General features: G+C 40.1%; 1 protein-coding gene across 1 annotated transcript in view; it reads left to right on the top strand.

The window, feature by feature from the left end:
• si:ch211-186j3.6 (neural-cadherin) overlaps nucleotides 1-12,819 on the top strand; it is a 188,290-nt gene that overhangs the window by 64,117 nt on the left and 111,354 nt on the right. The window contains exons 2-4 of the mRNA XM_043244155.1: nucleotides 7,777-7,974; nucleotides 8,674-8,899; nucleotides 11,217-11,421. Coding sequence (XP_043100090.1) covers nucleotides 7,777-7,974; nucleotides 8,674-8,899; nucleotides 11,217-11,421 — 629 coding nt within the window. The remainder of the gene's footprint in view (nucleotides 1-7,776; nucleotides 7,975-8,673; nucleotides 8,900-11,216; nucleotides 11,422-12,819) is intronic.

The following is a 12,819-nucleotide window of genomic DNA, read 5'->3' as shown; positions in this document are numbered from 1 at the left end:
AGCAGGAGGAGATCCAGAGCCCAGCTATGGTGGTCCACGGTGGAGCTGACGGAGGGAGGAGCCATGGAGGAGGAACAGCCATCGACTCCATGGGGCCGACCGACGGTGGCGGAGCAGGTGGTGGAGGAGACTGAGGCGGAGACGGAGAGCCGAAGAGCCAGGGTGACGTCGAGGCGCTGGAGGTCCAAGGCGACGCCGCCGGCTTCGGCGACTGACACGGAGACGGGGGACGGGAAGGACGCTGCGGAGCCAGAGCGACTGAGGACTGAGGTGAAGCTGGAGGGAAGGAGGAGCCTGACAGAGCCGGTGGGATGGAGGGACGAGGCAAAGCCGGAGGAGAGGAATCCCGAGGCGACGGATGGTCGACGACAGACCAAGGCGGAGCCGGAGGGACGATGGAGCCTGGTGAAGCTGGTGGACCGACGGACCACGGTGGAGAGGAGGGAGCTAGGAGCCCAGGGGGAGCCGACGGGTCTACGAGCCGAGGAGGAGTCTGGGTCTCGGAGGCAGGACGGCGAGGCGAGGGATCCTTCAACCTCGACGGCGATGGAGACCGGCAGACCCGTGTAGCGAGCTCCAGATGGTGAGCTGAGGTGAGCGCGCAGGGCTGCTGGGATCGATCGGTGGCGTATGACCAGGGTGGGAGGGAGGAAAACTGGAAGCGCACAAGCGCGCGGGCACTGGAGGAGCGCACGTGGCGCGGGCACGGGGCGGAGCGCACGCGGGCGCGGGCATCGGACGGAGCGCGTGGCGTGGCGCGGCACGGACGGAGCGCACGCGGGCGCGCATCGGGGACGGAGCGCACGTGGCGCGGGCACGGGGCGGAGCGCACGTGGCGCGGGCACGGACGGAGCGCACGTGGCGCGGGCACGGGACGGAGCGCACGTGGCGCGGGCACGGGACGGAGCGCACGTGGCGCGGGCAATGGAGGGAGTTCTTGGGGATCCAGCAGCCCTAGGTGGGAAATCAGCTCACCCTCAGCCGATGTGCAGTGGGCGGAGCTCCACTCCGCGCTCTCCTTATAGACGGCTGACTCCACCGCGGGGAGCTCCGTTGCTGGCTCGCGCACCTGGTCTGACGATATGGCTCGGGTCCTGTTACGCTCCACGGCTCTGTCGCTCTCTCTGGCGATGGGTCCGTGGTCGCGCTCGACTCCGCCCCCGTGTCAGCGGTGGGCTCAGGCTGGGGCTCGACCTTGCGGTGAAGCGCTGAGCTGGGCTCTGGATCCTGAGTGGGGCTGGTGTCGGTGTCCTCCAGCGCAACAGTCATCGACGATTTGCACGACACCAGCACCACTCTCGACGTAAGCGGCGATGCTCTCTCGAGACCACTCCCGGACAGCTGCGCCTGATTGGAAACGTTTAGTGCGCGGAAGTAGATTCCGCACAGAAAGCTGTCCGGGTAACGAGTCGTTGGCCAGGTGGAGGAATAGCGCGGTATATTCCTCGAGAGAGCAATCCCCTGCTCCAGCAGGAGGATGAGAAATTCGGGTCTTGATACGGGAATACAAGACAAACAAAAATAAAAGAAATTATCGCCGCTAAAACTTGTACTTGTGTACGGTCCGATCTTCTGTCACGCGTGTGATAAGCACGAGAGCAGGCAATGCGTATAAATGAAAACAAAAGGCTTTAATCCACTCGGGGATGAAATAAACAATATACAGGTAGGCAGGCAGGCAGAATGACAGAACAAAATCACACGCAACTATGGACGAGATCGGACAAACGGAACTGAAAACACAGGACTTAAATACACCGGGTTAAATGACTAAATTAACTACACACAGCTGATGACAATGACATAATTAACATGGAGGGAAGGCAGGGCACAGGGAGCACATGGCACAAGACAAAAACATAAACAAAGAGTCCAGAGACGTGACAGCTGATTAGAGTCGTGTGCCATCACGACACATTGTTAATTGAAACATTGCTGTTTAATAACAGCTCCTCAAAAACCTGCTAACAGGACAGAAATTGATTTTTTCCATCAGTGTGTGGGGTCACTTTTATTCACCACATTATGGCTTTTGCATTTGTCATTTGCAATTTGCATATGCAATTTTGGCGTCAGCAGCTTTTCCTTTTTTGTATTTTTTTTCCTGTGTCTTTTCTTTAATTAAATGTAAAAAGAAGAATCTGAGTACCTAACCCTTTATAATAAGATTATAAAAGTGACAATTCCACAGGGGAATCCAAATGGCCCTTTGTAATCTTCTGAGAGAGTATTTAATTAGCTCTCTCTCTCTCTCTCTCTCTCTCTCTCTCTCTCGTTATTTCTGTATTCTCTCTTTCCCACTCAAACTCGTTCTCTTCCTGTCTCTCCCTATTTCTCTCTCTCCTTCCAGTTTTCTCAGTTCTTGCTGTGAAACATCTCTTTTGCCCGGCCCCAGAGACGCAGGACTCCTGTTAGTTAGCTTACGTGCTGAGTTCAGAATGAAAAAAAAAAATGCTCTCCATGCAGACGGCTGCAAATTGCGTCTCTCCCTCCCTCTGTCAGCAGAAATCAGGAATGAGAGAGTATGACAAAGAATGAGAGAATGAAGGCTGATTGGACTTGAACTAGTTGGGTTAAAAGGGATCAACAAACTTCATTACGACTGTGAATCAGGGCCAGAAATTAACCAGATTCCTTGAGGAAAATGCCCAGGGTAATTACAATGCACAGTTGAAAAATGTTTTTGTATCTGTCGAAATATTGCATATCATTACACAGCTCTATGGAACACTTGATGCTAGTGTTTATTTTTATATAATGACTGTTAAACTGCACAATTGACCATTGGCTCTGCCAACTATAAACCCACATTGAGGCAGTTTCATTCTCTTGCATCACTTTGCTATCTTTTCTCACATAATACTGGCTTATTAAATAAATATTTAATTTCCATTCATGTGTCAATATCAAATACAAATATCCTCATTGTTGGATGAAAAAAAGGTAAATTTTGTTTAAAACGCAAATGCCAAGATCCTGACCTGTATTTTTGGCTTGTGTGTTCGTTTGATACATTTGGAAAAAAGCCATTTATTTATTTATTTTTGCAGAAATATTGATGTAGAGGCTCTACAAATGTTCAAGTGGTATAACCACAGAGAAAACATAAAAATGCAAAGCACTTTACTTAAACCTTGAATATGCATGAGTATGCACATGAATATAGATGTGCATGCATCTTTTTGCTGCTTGAAAGCAAAATTACTTCCTGTTGGGTGAACTCCAGCAAATTTGACTGAAGTAATATTTAATATTAGAAATGTACATGCTGCGTACATACATGCATAAAGAAATAACGCAATAAAACATTGACAAATTACTACAAAAAACGACTTTTTCTTTGTACCGTAACAGCACCTTGACTTTCTTTTTTTTACTGAAACAACCACAAAATGTCAAAATTACTTTTAATTAAGAAATTGGCAACATGTTCAACCAGAGGTTGCACTATATATAATATGTCTGTCAGTTTGACTTGTGACATTTTTTACACTTGCACCTTGATGTGAGATTAGTATATTACAAAGTTCTTTGGAAAGAGCTCTTTTAGTTTGAGTCTTTTACTGTTTTTATTCTTTTTCCCCCACAGTGTGTAAAGGGCAACAGACATTGTGCTCTTGCTTGTGGTCATGATTTAATAAACAATATCCCATGAATTATTGGTCTGGACTAAGCTAAACTTTCCACTCTCGCTTTCATTTCTCTCCCTAAATCCTCATTCATGTCTCTCCTGTGTTATTGTCTCTGGTGTTTTCAAAGCTTATTTTTTTCACTTCTAATCCCTATTAACATCCTGTACTGGTGAAATGATTTTAAGTTAATATGTTTTGTATGAATCACATTTTTTATTTCTGTATAACTCAATACCCAAACACAAAAATGGGCCTCACATCATTGACCCTTATTAGTTATCCAATAATTTGCATTGTAAAAAGTATCTGTGAAGGATATCTGGGATTTAAAGAGTTGCATTCTTTGATGTGTACAGTTCTTACTGTATGATTTTTCTGATTTTTTAGCTTGTGCTTCAGTAACGTAAAGCAGGCGAGAAACATTACAGCTTAATGCTTTTGTTGCCCTTTTTTCCTGTCTCTAAATGTCTCTAATTTTCTTCCGTCGCGGCTTTGATCCACAGCTATTTTTTACCGCTATTCTTGTCTTTTAATGACATTGATTTATGCAGTCATTTGGCAGCTTGTGTTTTCTCTTTCCTGTTGTCCGAGTGTGGTTTTAATTCCGTTTCCATAACAACCTCAAGGCTGGCCCAACAGTGTTGTATATTGTCTTAATCCCACATAGTTGCTTTTTGGCTTTTCCGCTTATTACATGCTTCTGTTTTCAGCCTTGTTAGTGAGTTTCTCTTTAACTCTCCCTCTTTCTCTTACACAAGCCCACCTTTCTGATTTCCTCCATCTGTTTCCCATCATCGAGGTGAAATATATCCTTTGAAATCTCTAATGCATGTCTTTCGCTGTATGGGTCTGGATCCGCCAGCTGCAGTGCCGGTACAGTGAGCAGAATGGAGGTTTAGGAGCTTTATTCAGAAAGAGGCTGTGATGTTTATCAGTTTTGCACGATCGCTGATGGCCCTCTGGCTCCAGCATGGCATTCATCCATCTATCAGAGCTCCTGAGAGGCCTTCACCAGCCTCCTCTCTCTCCCCCCAAGGCTCTCAGTGTCTCTATCCATCTCTCACACTGGGACTGCTTCTGACTGGCAGGTCATGTTAAGCAGCTCCTCATGCAGGCACCCTGATGCTCTCACCGTGCTTATGGGAGCATTTAGGGTGAGCAATACAGTCCTGCTTTTTAACAAAGAGAGCGTGAGGGTTCATGCACTTCAGAGTACTAGATATGCTGTAAAAACAAGTTGCTATAAATTTGGTGCAGAATGCAAACACGTTTGGTTGACGCGGTATAAAGTTACTGTGTAATATTAGAATTGTAGAAACCTCTAGTAGACACTTCCTGTATTGACAGCATTTTTATATTTTGTTGTTTTGTTTTGTATGTATTTTTTGTATTTATTTATAGAAAATTATAAACTAAAAATGTTAATTTAGATGTGCAGATAGACAGATCTATCATCCATACAGACATCTATCTTTATATCGATATCCATCCATCCACCCATACATCTATCATCCATCCATTTTTATCGATATCCATCCATCCACCCATACATCTATCATCCATCCATTTTTATCGATATCCATCGATCCACCCATACATCTATCATCCATCCATCCATCCATCTTCATATCGATATCCATCGATCCACCCATACATCTATCATCCATCCATCCATCCATCCATCTTCATATCGATATCCATCCATCCACCCATACATCTATCATCCATCCATCCATCTTCATATCGATATCCATCCATCCACCCATACATCTTTCATTCATCCATCCATTTTTATATCAATATCCATCATCCATAAATCCATCCACCCATCTTTATATTGATATCCATCTGTCTATCATCTATTTTTATATGGATATCCATCCATCCATCCATGCATCCACCCTTCTATATATCCATCCATAAATCCATCCATGCATCCATGTTTAAATCGATATCGATATACATCCATTCATCCTTCCATCCATCTATCTATTCATCTATTCATCACGACAATTGTTTTTTTCTTTACTGAAACAACCCCAAAATATCAAAATGACTTTTAATTAAGAAATTGGCAACATCCAGACGTTGCACTGCATATAATATATCTGTAAGTTTGACTTGTGACAATTTTAATCGAATTGATCCAATTGACAGATGATTCAAATGAAAATGATTTATTTATAAAGCCTTTAAATGTGGCTCATCTAGTCATATTGCTATTGTGTTTTTTTTTTTCCTTCGAAAGTATTATGTAATGTTAATCTGTTTTTGTACTGATGCCAGACTTATTCATTTGTTATGAATAATCGTACTTTTTGTTTTGCGTCAAGCCCTGACCCACCCACCAACCCACACTGTCATTTTTATGTCAGTGCAATATTGAAAAATAGACATTGTTTACATGCTACATCTATTCATTCAGCAAATGCTTTTATCCAAAGAGACTTAAAAATGAGAAACATCACAAGCAATTTATCATAAAAGCCAACAATATTTGTAGTATACAAGCTAGAGCTTTTTTTAACAGTTATTAAACACTAAAAATGGTTTACTTTTTTAAAAAACATCTAAGTTAATTAATTTGACACAAGTTCGAAGAATTACTTGCCCTCTTTCAATGAACCTAAATAAATTAAGTTACCGTACATTAAGACCAACAAAACTAAATGTAAGGGTTATTTAAGGTATAAAAAGATTTCTTTTGGTCATAATATAAGTTTAGAAAAAATATGTACTAGTTATACAATCTATGTTGCCTTTCTGATATATACTGTTACTGTGTTATACGTTTGTGGCCTTACAACCCACTCAACAAGTCAAACCAAAGATTTTGGTGGCAAGAAAGCGTCTTGCCTATTGTGCGCTTGTAGATAATGTCCTGTGCATGAGTTTAAACACTGCTCTGTATGCGGTTGTGTTCTGAGCAGCTTTTGCTGTATACACGAAATGAAGTGACCTTATAGCCTGTTATGAGCTCGGATTAGCTGAGACACTCTCCAGACACACCTGAGGGATTTGCTTACTCTTTCTGCACCATCACTTTCTTTCTCTCTCTCCCTCTCTCTTTATATATATCGATCTTAATATGGCTCTCTCTTGCCCACCTCTTCTATCTATTAATCTATTATTAATAATCATTTTATATTGATCCAAACCTAGAGCTTAAGCTAATCTTTTTCTAAGCCTCCCCCACTAACTCCTACTTCTCTGGCTCGATCCCTCTCTCTCTGCTGTCTCCCCAGCAGAGTGTAAGGCAGCAGGTGTGCTGTCACAGGCAATGAAAGGGCCAATCACCTGGGGAATCAAAGAGTCCGTGACTCTGTCACTCCACACATCTTCTGACAGACAACCCACTATTTATACCTCTCTCAGGGAAAAAGTGAGAGCAAGGGCGGAATTTCGTTAGAAAGAAAAAAGAAATAAATGGAAATGGGTAGATGTGTTTGAAGGGGCGATTGAACGAGTGTGAAAAGTAACGAAGAGGAGAGAAGACATCAGCGTGTTGTTTCTGTTTTACGACTGACACGGTTTTCTTTCTTTTGTCCTTTAGCTTTTTTCGTACATGCATTTCCATGATGATACCGTGTCGTCCATAAATGTGTGCTGAAACTGTCTTTAGTTCTGTCGCTTTGCGAGGCGGTGATTGTGAGAAAGAAGGAATGTTTAATGAGGCGACGCAGCAGCTAAACGTAGCAAGCGCTGCCATGAGGAAAACACTCCACTCATTAGTATCTGCCATTCTCTCCAACTTGCATGTAAATGTGTCTCTGCATCTGTGATGTTTTGTAGCTCACATTTTTTTTTTTTTTTTTTTTTTTGTGAAAAATAAACATCAAACTCAAAACTGAGATTTTGAAACTGCTCTGAGGACGTGCTGTGAAAAAAAAAACATATCATGACACAGTCATGCAGGGCCAGTGCAGGGCCTTGTGCTTTGTGTCCTGTATCACGAACTGAAGATACCAAACGAAATCGGCAATTAAAATAAACCGCTCCAGCTATTTTTTTGAAATGGTTTGGGTTTTTTTCTTCATCTTCTCTGGTTTTTATTTGATTTGATACGTTCAGGATTAGAGGCATTTCTCAATTGCCCGCATTTTGAGTGGACTGAATATGAGTGTGCAAATCTCTATGTTTACAGGTCCTGACTGGTATACAGTGAGAGTGGATTTGACGGTGATGGATGTCAATGATAATGCCCCAGAATGGACAATGGTCCCTTTCCCCTACCTGAGTGTGGTCTCTGCTAATGCCCAACCAAATACGCTAGTATACAAGCTTCAAGCCAGAGATGGTGATGAGGGCGTCAATGGAGAGGTGGAATACTTCCTGTCTGATGGTAAGCGGATTTCCCATCTGCCTCATTACTTTATATCAATTGCAAAAAAACAATAGTGTACATTTTTAGGATTCTTTGATAAGTAGAAACTCCAAAAGAATAGCATTTAGCTAAAATAGACAGCTTTTGTCACATTAGATATCAGTGCTGTCAAACAAGTAATTGCATCCAAAAGAAAAATATTTTGTCTGCATGCAAATACACATATATTCAGTACATATTTAGGAAATATATACACATTTATATATTTATATTATTATGTTTTATATTTAAATATATTCAATGCATACACATACCTTTCTTAAATCTATCTATCTATTTATCTATCTATCTATCTATCTATCTATCTATCTATCTATCTATCTATCTATCTATCTATCTATCTATTATTGTTAATTCTGTAATATTTATACACATTTTTTATTACTAAATTAATGAAGACACTTTACTATTAGGCTCAATTTGTTAACATTTAATAATAATTTAGTAAAAATAAACAAAATTAATTTTATTGCATTTAAGGCAAGTACTTATTTACTAATTTACTGTTTTTCATCGGTCATCTATATATTTGCACATAATACATAATGTTAAAGGAATTAACATTAAGCTAAACCAAATGAACCTCACTGCACAGTGCCACCAACATTACATTAGCATTTGATTTGCACAAGGAAGAAAAGTTTTGTTATACAACAGGAGGTGACGGGAGATTTGAGGTGGACAGGAAGAACGGTCACGTGCGGACGACAGGCCTCCCCCTGCAGAGAGACAGAGAGTACCTGCTCACGGTGATGGCTGCTGATCGGCAGGGCAGCCGCAGTCCTCCCGCTGTAGTGTCCATCATCGCAGGCCCACGAGCTCCTCAATTCACCAACGTGTCTTACACAATTTCCATACCAGAAAACACACCAGAAGGCCAACCGTGAGTAAACCCAAAACACACACACACGCGCGTGCGCGTAAACACACACCCAATCTCGTAAATGCAGCAAATCTTGTTTCCATCGTGTAATTCTAGCACGCCCTAAATGCGTCTCCCACGCCGTGAGAACACCGCTTATCCATCAGGGTAACAAATAGAAACAGGATCATGCTGCACTTACAGCCATCCGTGAGCCCTCTGCTTCTCACTGGAGCGTAGCTTGTGTGAGTCATCGTGTACTACACAATGCAAAATTCATGAAATAATGATCTTTGACTATGTCAGGGTACTGTGATATGCATTAAAGATGCATGAACATCAGAACTTTGTTTCACTCATATAGACAGCCACGAGAGGTTAACCATGCATTGCACCAGGTAATCTTTTATTTAATTATTTATTTTAATTTGTTCCACATATAGGTGACAAATAGACTCTTGATTACATTGGCTTTGTACAGCGAGTTTAATTATGTAGCCTTTTGATATTAGATGAGTCACTGTGAAATGACTTCCATGATGCTGCTACAGAGAAGAATGATTAGCCGTGCCCTACAGATGTATTAAATCAGGTTTTGCCTTGTAGCAAATTATCCTAAATCCATGTGGAATAAGTGCCTACTAGATTCATTTATGACAGCTGCATGTCATTAAATATGCATTGCATGCTGGTGTATTATTTTCCTCATACACACCTGCGATTCCGCTGCATTGTTGCTTTCGTTGAACTTAGCCTTGGCACCTCCAGGCAAACCTTACTGAATCTGGTTGGCTTCACCAGCAGCTGTACAAAAGAAACGGTTAATGTTAGGATAAGTGTATTGCTTATGGCACAGAAGTGGGGTGACGTTAATCTTATCCCCAAACGGTCCGGGTTCTGCCAGACAGCGGAGGCACACCAAGCCAACACGCAACCTCTGCCAATAAGAATGGAGTTGTAATAACCACAATACCTGAAAGGAAGTCACATTTACCTTCGTTCATCTGCCAGTCGACCGTTAAGCTTCTTTGGGATTACCAAAATACATTAGTGTCAATCTTGACTGCTTGACTGCATGATTATTATAATTTTGCCTTCATTTTCTATTCTCTGAATGTATCAAAAAACTGAAAAATTGCAAATTAAGTGAAAAGCTCACATATAATTTAACCTCCGGAAAATGTTCACACAATGTGCAATATCTTCTATGTACAATATTTCATATGTAGTCTTTTGATTGTCACACAAGAAGAAGAATGATCTCATATTCTAAACCTCGATCTCATCCCAAAGTTGTGTATATCTAACCTAAAATAAGCATTACCACCCAAAAACATGACATGTGCAGTTGGTGACATATCCATCCAGAGCCAATCAGCATATGATATCACTGACGTAAGACGTTAAACTTTTCCTGATGCAGCAAATTTTGAATTTGTTGAGAACTTATTGAGAATATATTAAGAAATTTGTGTCCCTCAACGAACAAGATGTGTGATTTATTGTTGTGGTTAAATGATTATCCTAGACCACTAAATGCTGTGATATTTTCATTCTCATTTCTGAAGAGTTACAATCACCTTTAATCTCTCACTGCTAACTTCATTTGTAAATATGTGTGTGTTTCCCTACTTTTATACTGCAGTGAAATTGCAGTGTTACACTTTAATTGCTTGGTGTTATGTTTTTATTGTCTACATTTAGGAAATTGTCATGATTTGAACCAGTGTGTAAAAAAACAACAATAAAAAAAGTGATAATAACCGTGATATGTAGGACAGATGTACGTTCGATGAGAATCGATGAGAACAGATGATTTTATTTAGAATCAGGATGAAACTAAGTGAGAGGTGTTTGATCTGTGTCAACCGAAATCCATTTCCGGTTGTTTTCTTGAGTAATGGGTTTGTTTTGCTCTGAATATATGTGCTAACCAGCAGAATGCTATATGCTACGTATATGCTGTGTGTATGTAAACTGTTTATTTTATATTAACACAGGAGCAGTGAGTCTGCGGTGAATCTCTTACCTTATGTACCCGTTTCATTTATCTTTACATTTATTTCCACAACAAACAATCCCTCACTTACCCGTATTCAGTCACGACTAAACGCATAAAGATATACTGCATTTGCTTTGGACGTCGGATTGATATAAACTTCATATTATCTCAGATGCATTTGGCGCACTTATCGTTTTATGCATTGTTCTTTCCTTTTATGTTAGTTCATTTGTAGATCACCATAATCAATTTGAGTCAATAATCGGAATTGATTACACCGCAATTGAGTTTCGTCCGTAAGGTTGTCTCTCTCTCTCTTTGTCTTTTCTCATCCAGCTTCCTCGTCACCCCAGCAGTGTCCTTCCAAAAACAGCCAGTAACTTACAGCCTGCTAATCAATCCCAGCAGTCTTTTCAGCATCCAGCCAGAGACGGGAGAGATCAGTCTGACTCGTACTGTAGACTATGAGAGTGACCAGCACCGCTACCTGCTGCTGGTGCGGGCCGGGGAGAATCAGGACATTCTCAGCAGTGCTGCAGAGGTGAGTGCTGTCTTCTGCTAATAATCTACTTATTTATCTATTTTGTGTATATATATATATATATATATATATATATATATATATATATATATATATATATATATATATATATACGTGTGTGTGTGTGTGCTGTTTTAATAATTTATGTATTTATTTAATTTTGATATTACTATTTATTTAATGAAATTATTTATTTATTTAACGTTTAAAAAGACAAGGTATTTTTTATAGATTTTTTTTGGAGTGTGACTCGAAATTGGTTCACCCTCTCCTGCTTTACTAGACTAACTTCATTATTTCCAGAGAAGTTTTTGCTCATAATGAAATGTATGTGTAAGTGGAAATGTATTCATTACAAAGTTTATGGGGGGGAAAAAAACAATATCACAGTACAATAACTGTTAAGAAGACTGTAGAAAATAATCTTCAGTATTATTAAGTTTTGTAGGGAATATGATTTCAGGAGAAATCTAAATTTTTGTAGATATTACATTTATTTCACAGGCGCGTCTTGATGTGTTGATATAGGTGGTTGCATAGTGACAGGGGAAAAAGTGCAAACGTTTAGTTAAGTAAATGGAAAAGGATGACTGAAGATAATTTTAGTTTGATGGTAAATTATTCATATCTTTCATTCATTTAAAAAACTTGCTTTTTTGCTATGCTTTTGGCTGTCTATTCAATTTTTTTAATGCAAAAACTATATGGTTTAAAGGATGAATAGCTAGATGGTAGGGATGTAACAATATCAGTATCTTACTATACAATAATGTGAACCAATGTGAAGTTCACGATACAATATTTATTGCAGTATCAAAAAGGAAAGATTTGAAACTAAATAAATTGTACTATGTAATGTTAAACTATTCTATTTAACACAACTAGTCAAACACAGTTGTCTAAACAAACAGTTTCATATTAGGCAGCATTGCGATTTGCAAGCTTCCAGCATTGCAGCATGAATAAATGATGAGGTTAGTGTGTTATGATCTTATTGTTTTACCACTTGCGGGCATTATTTATGTTTCTGTGCTTATTATTTCCCCCAAACCACCGTTCGTTATTATTTGTTGATTTTAAGAACTCATTATTTTACCTACTTGTTTGCTGATTGTCACTGTGGTTAAGAGCTGTGTTTTAAGTGTGCACAGATTTTTATTTTTAATATTATATATAAACCTTTATATTTGAAAAATAAAAACAGAGTCATATTAATAATATCCATGTTATTTATGCTTTCCGTTCAAATATCGGTCACTGAACAAAAAAAAAAGAAAAAGAAGGGTTGTGACACTGTGGGAAATGTAAAGGCAACAGTTTAGCTGAAATCAAAGAGATGCCTCGCAGTACCGTCCTTTCCTTTTACAGTAACATTCCCCTGGAGGATGTAGTCTCGCC

The sequence above is a fragment of the Puntigrus tetrazona genome, chromosome 7 (assembly GCF_018831695.1).
Source record: "Puntigrus tetrazona isolate hp1 chromosome 7, ASM1883169v1, whole genome shotgun sequence".
Classification (NCBI taxonomy): Eukaryota; Metazoa; Chordata; class Actinopteri; order Cypriniformes; family Cyprinidae; genus Puntigrus; species Puntigrus tetrazona.
This window is presented reverse-complemented; position numbering and strand designations above follow the sequence as displayed.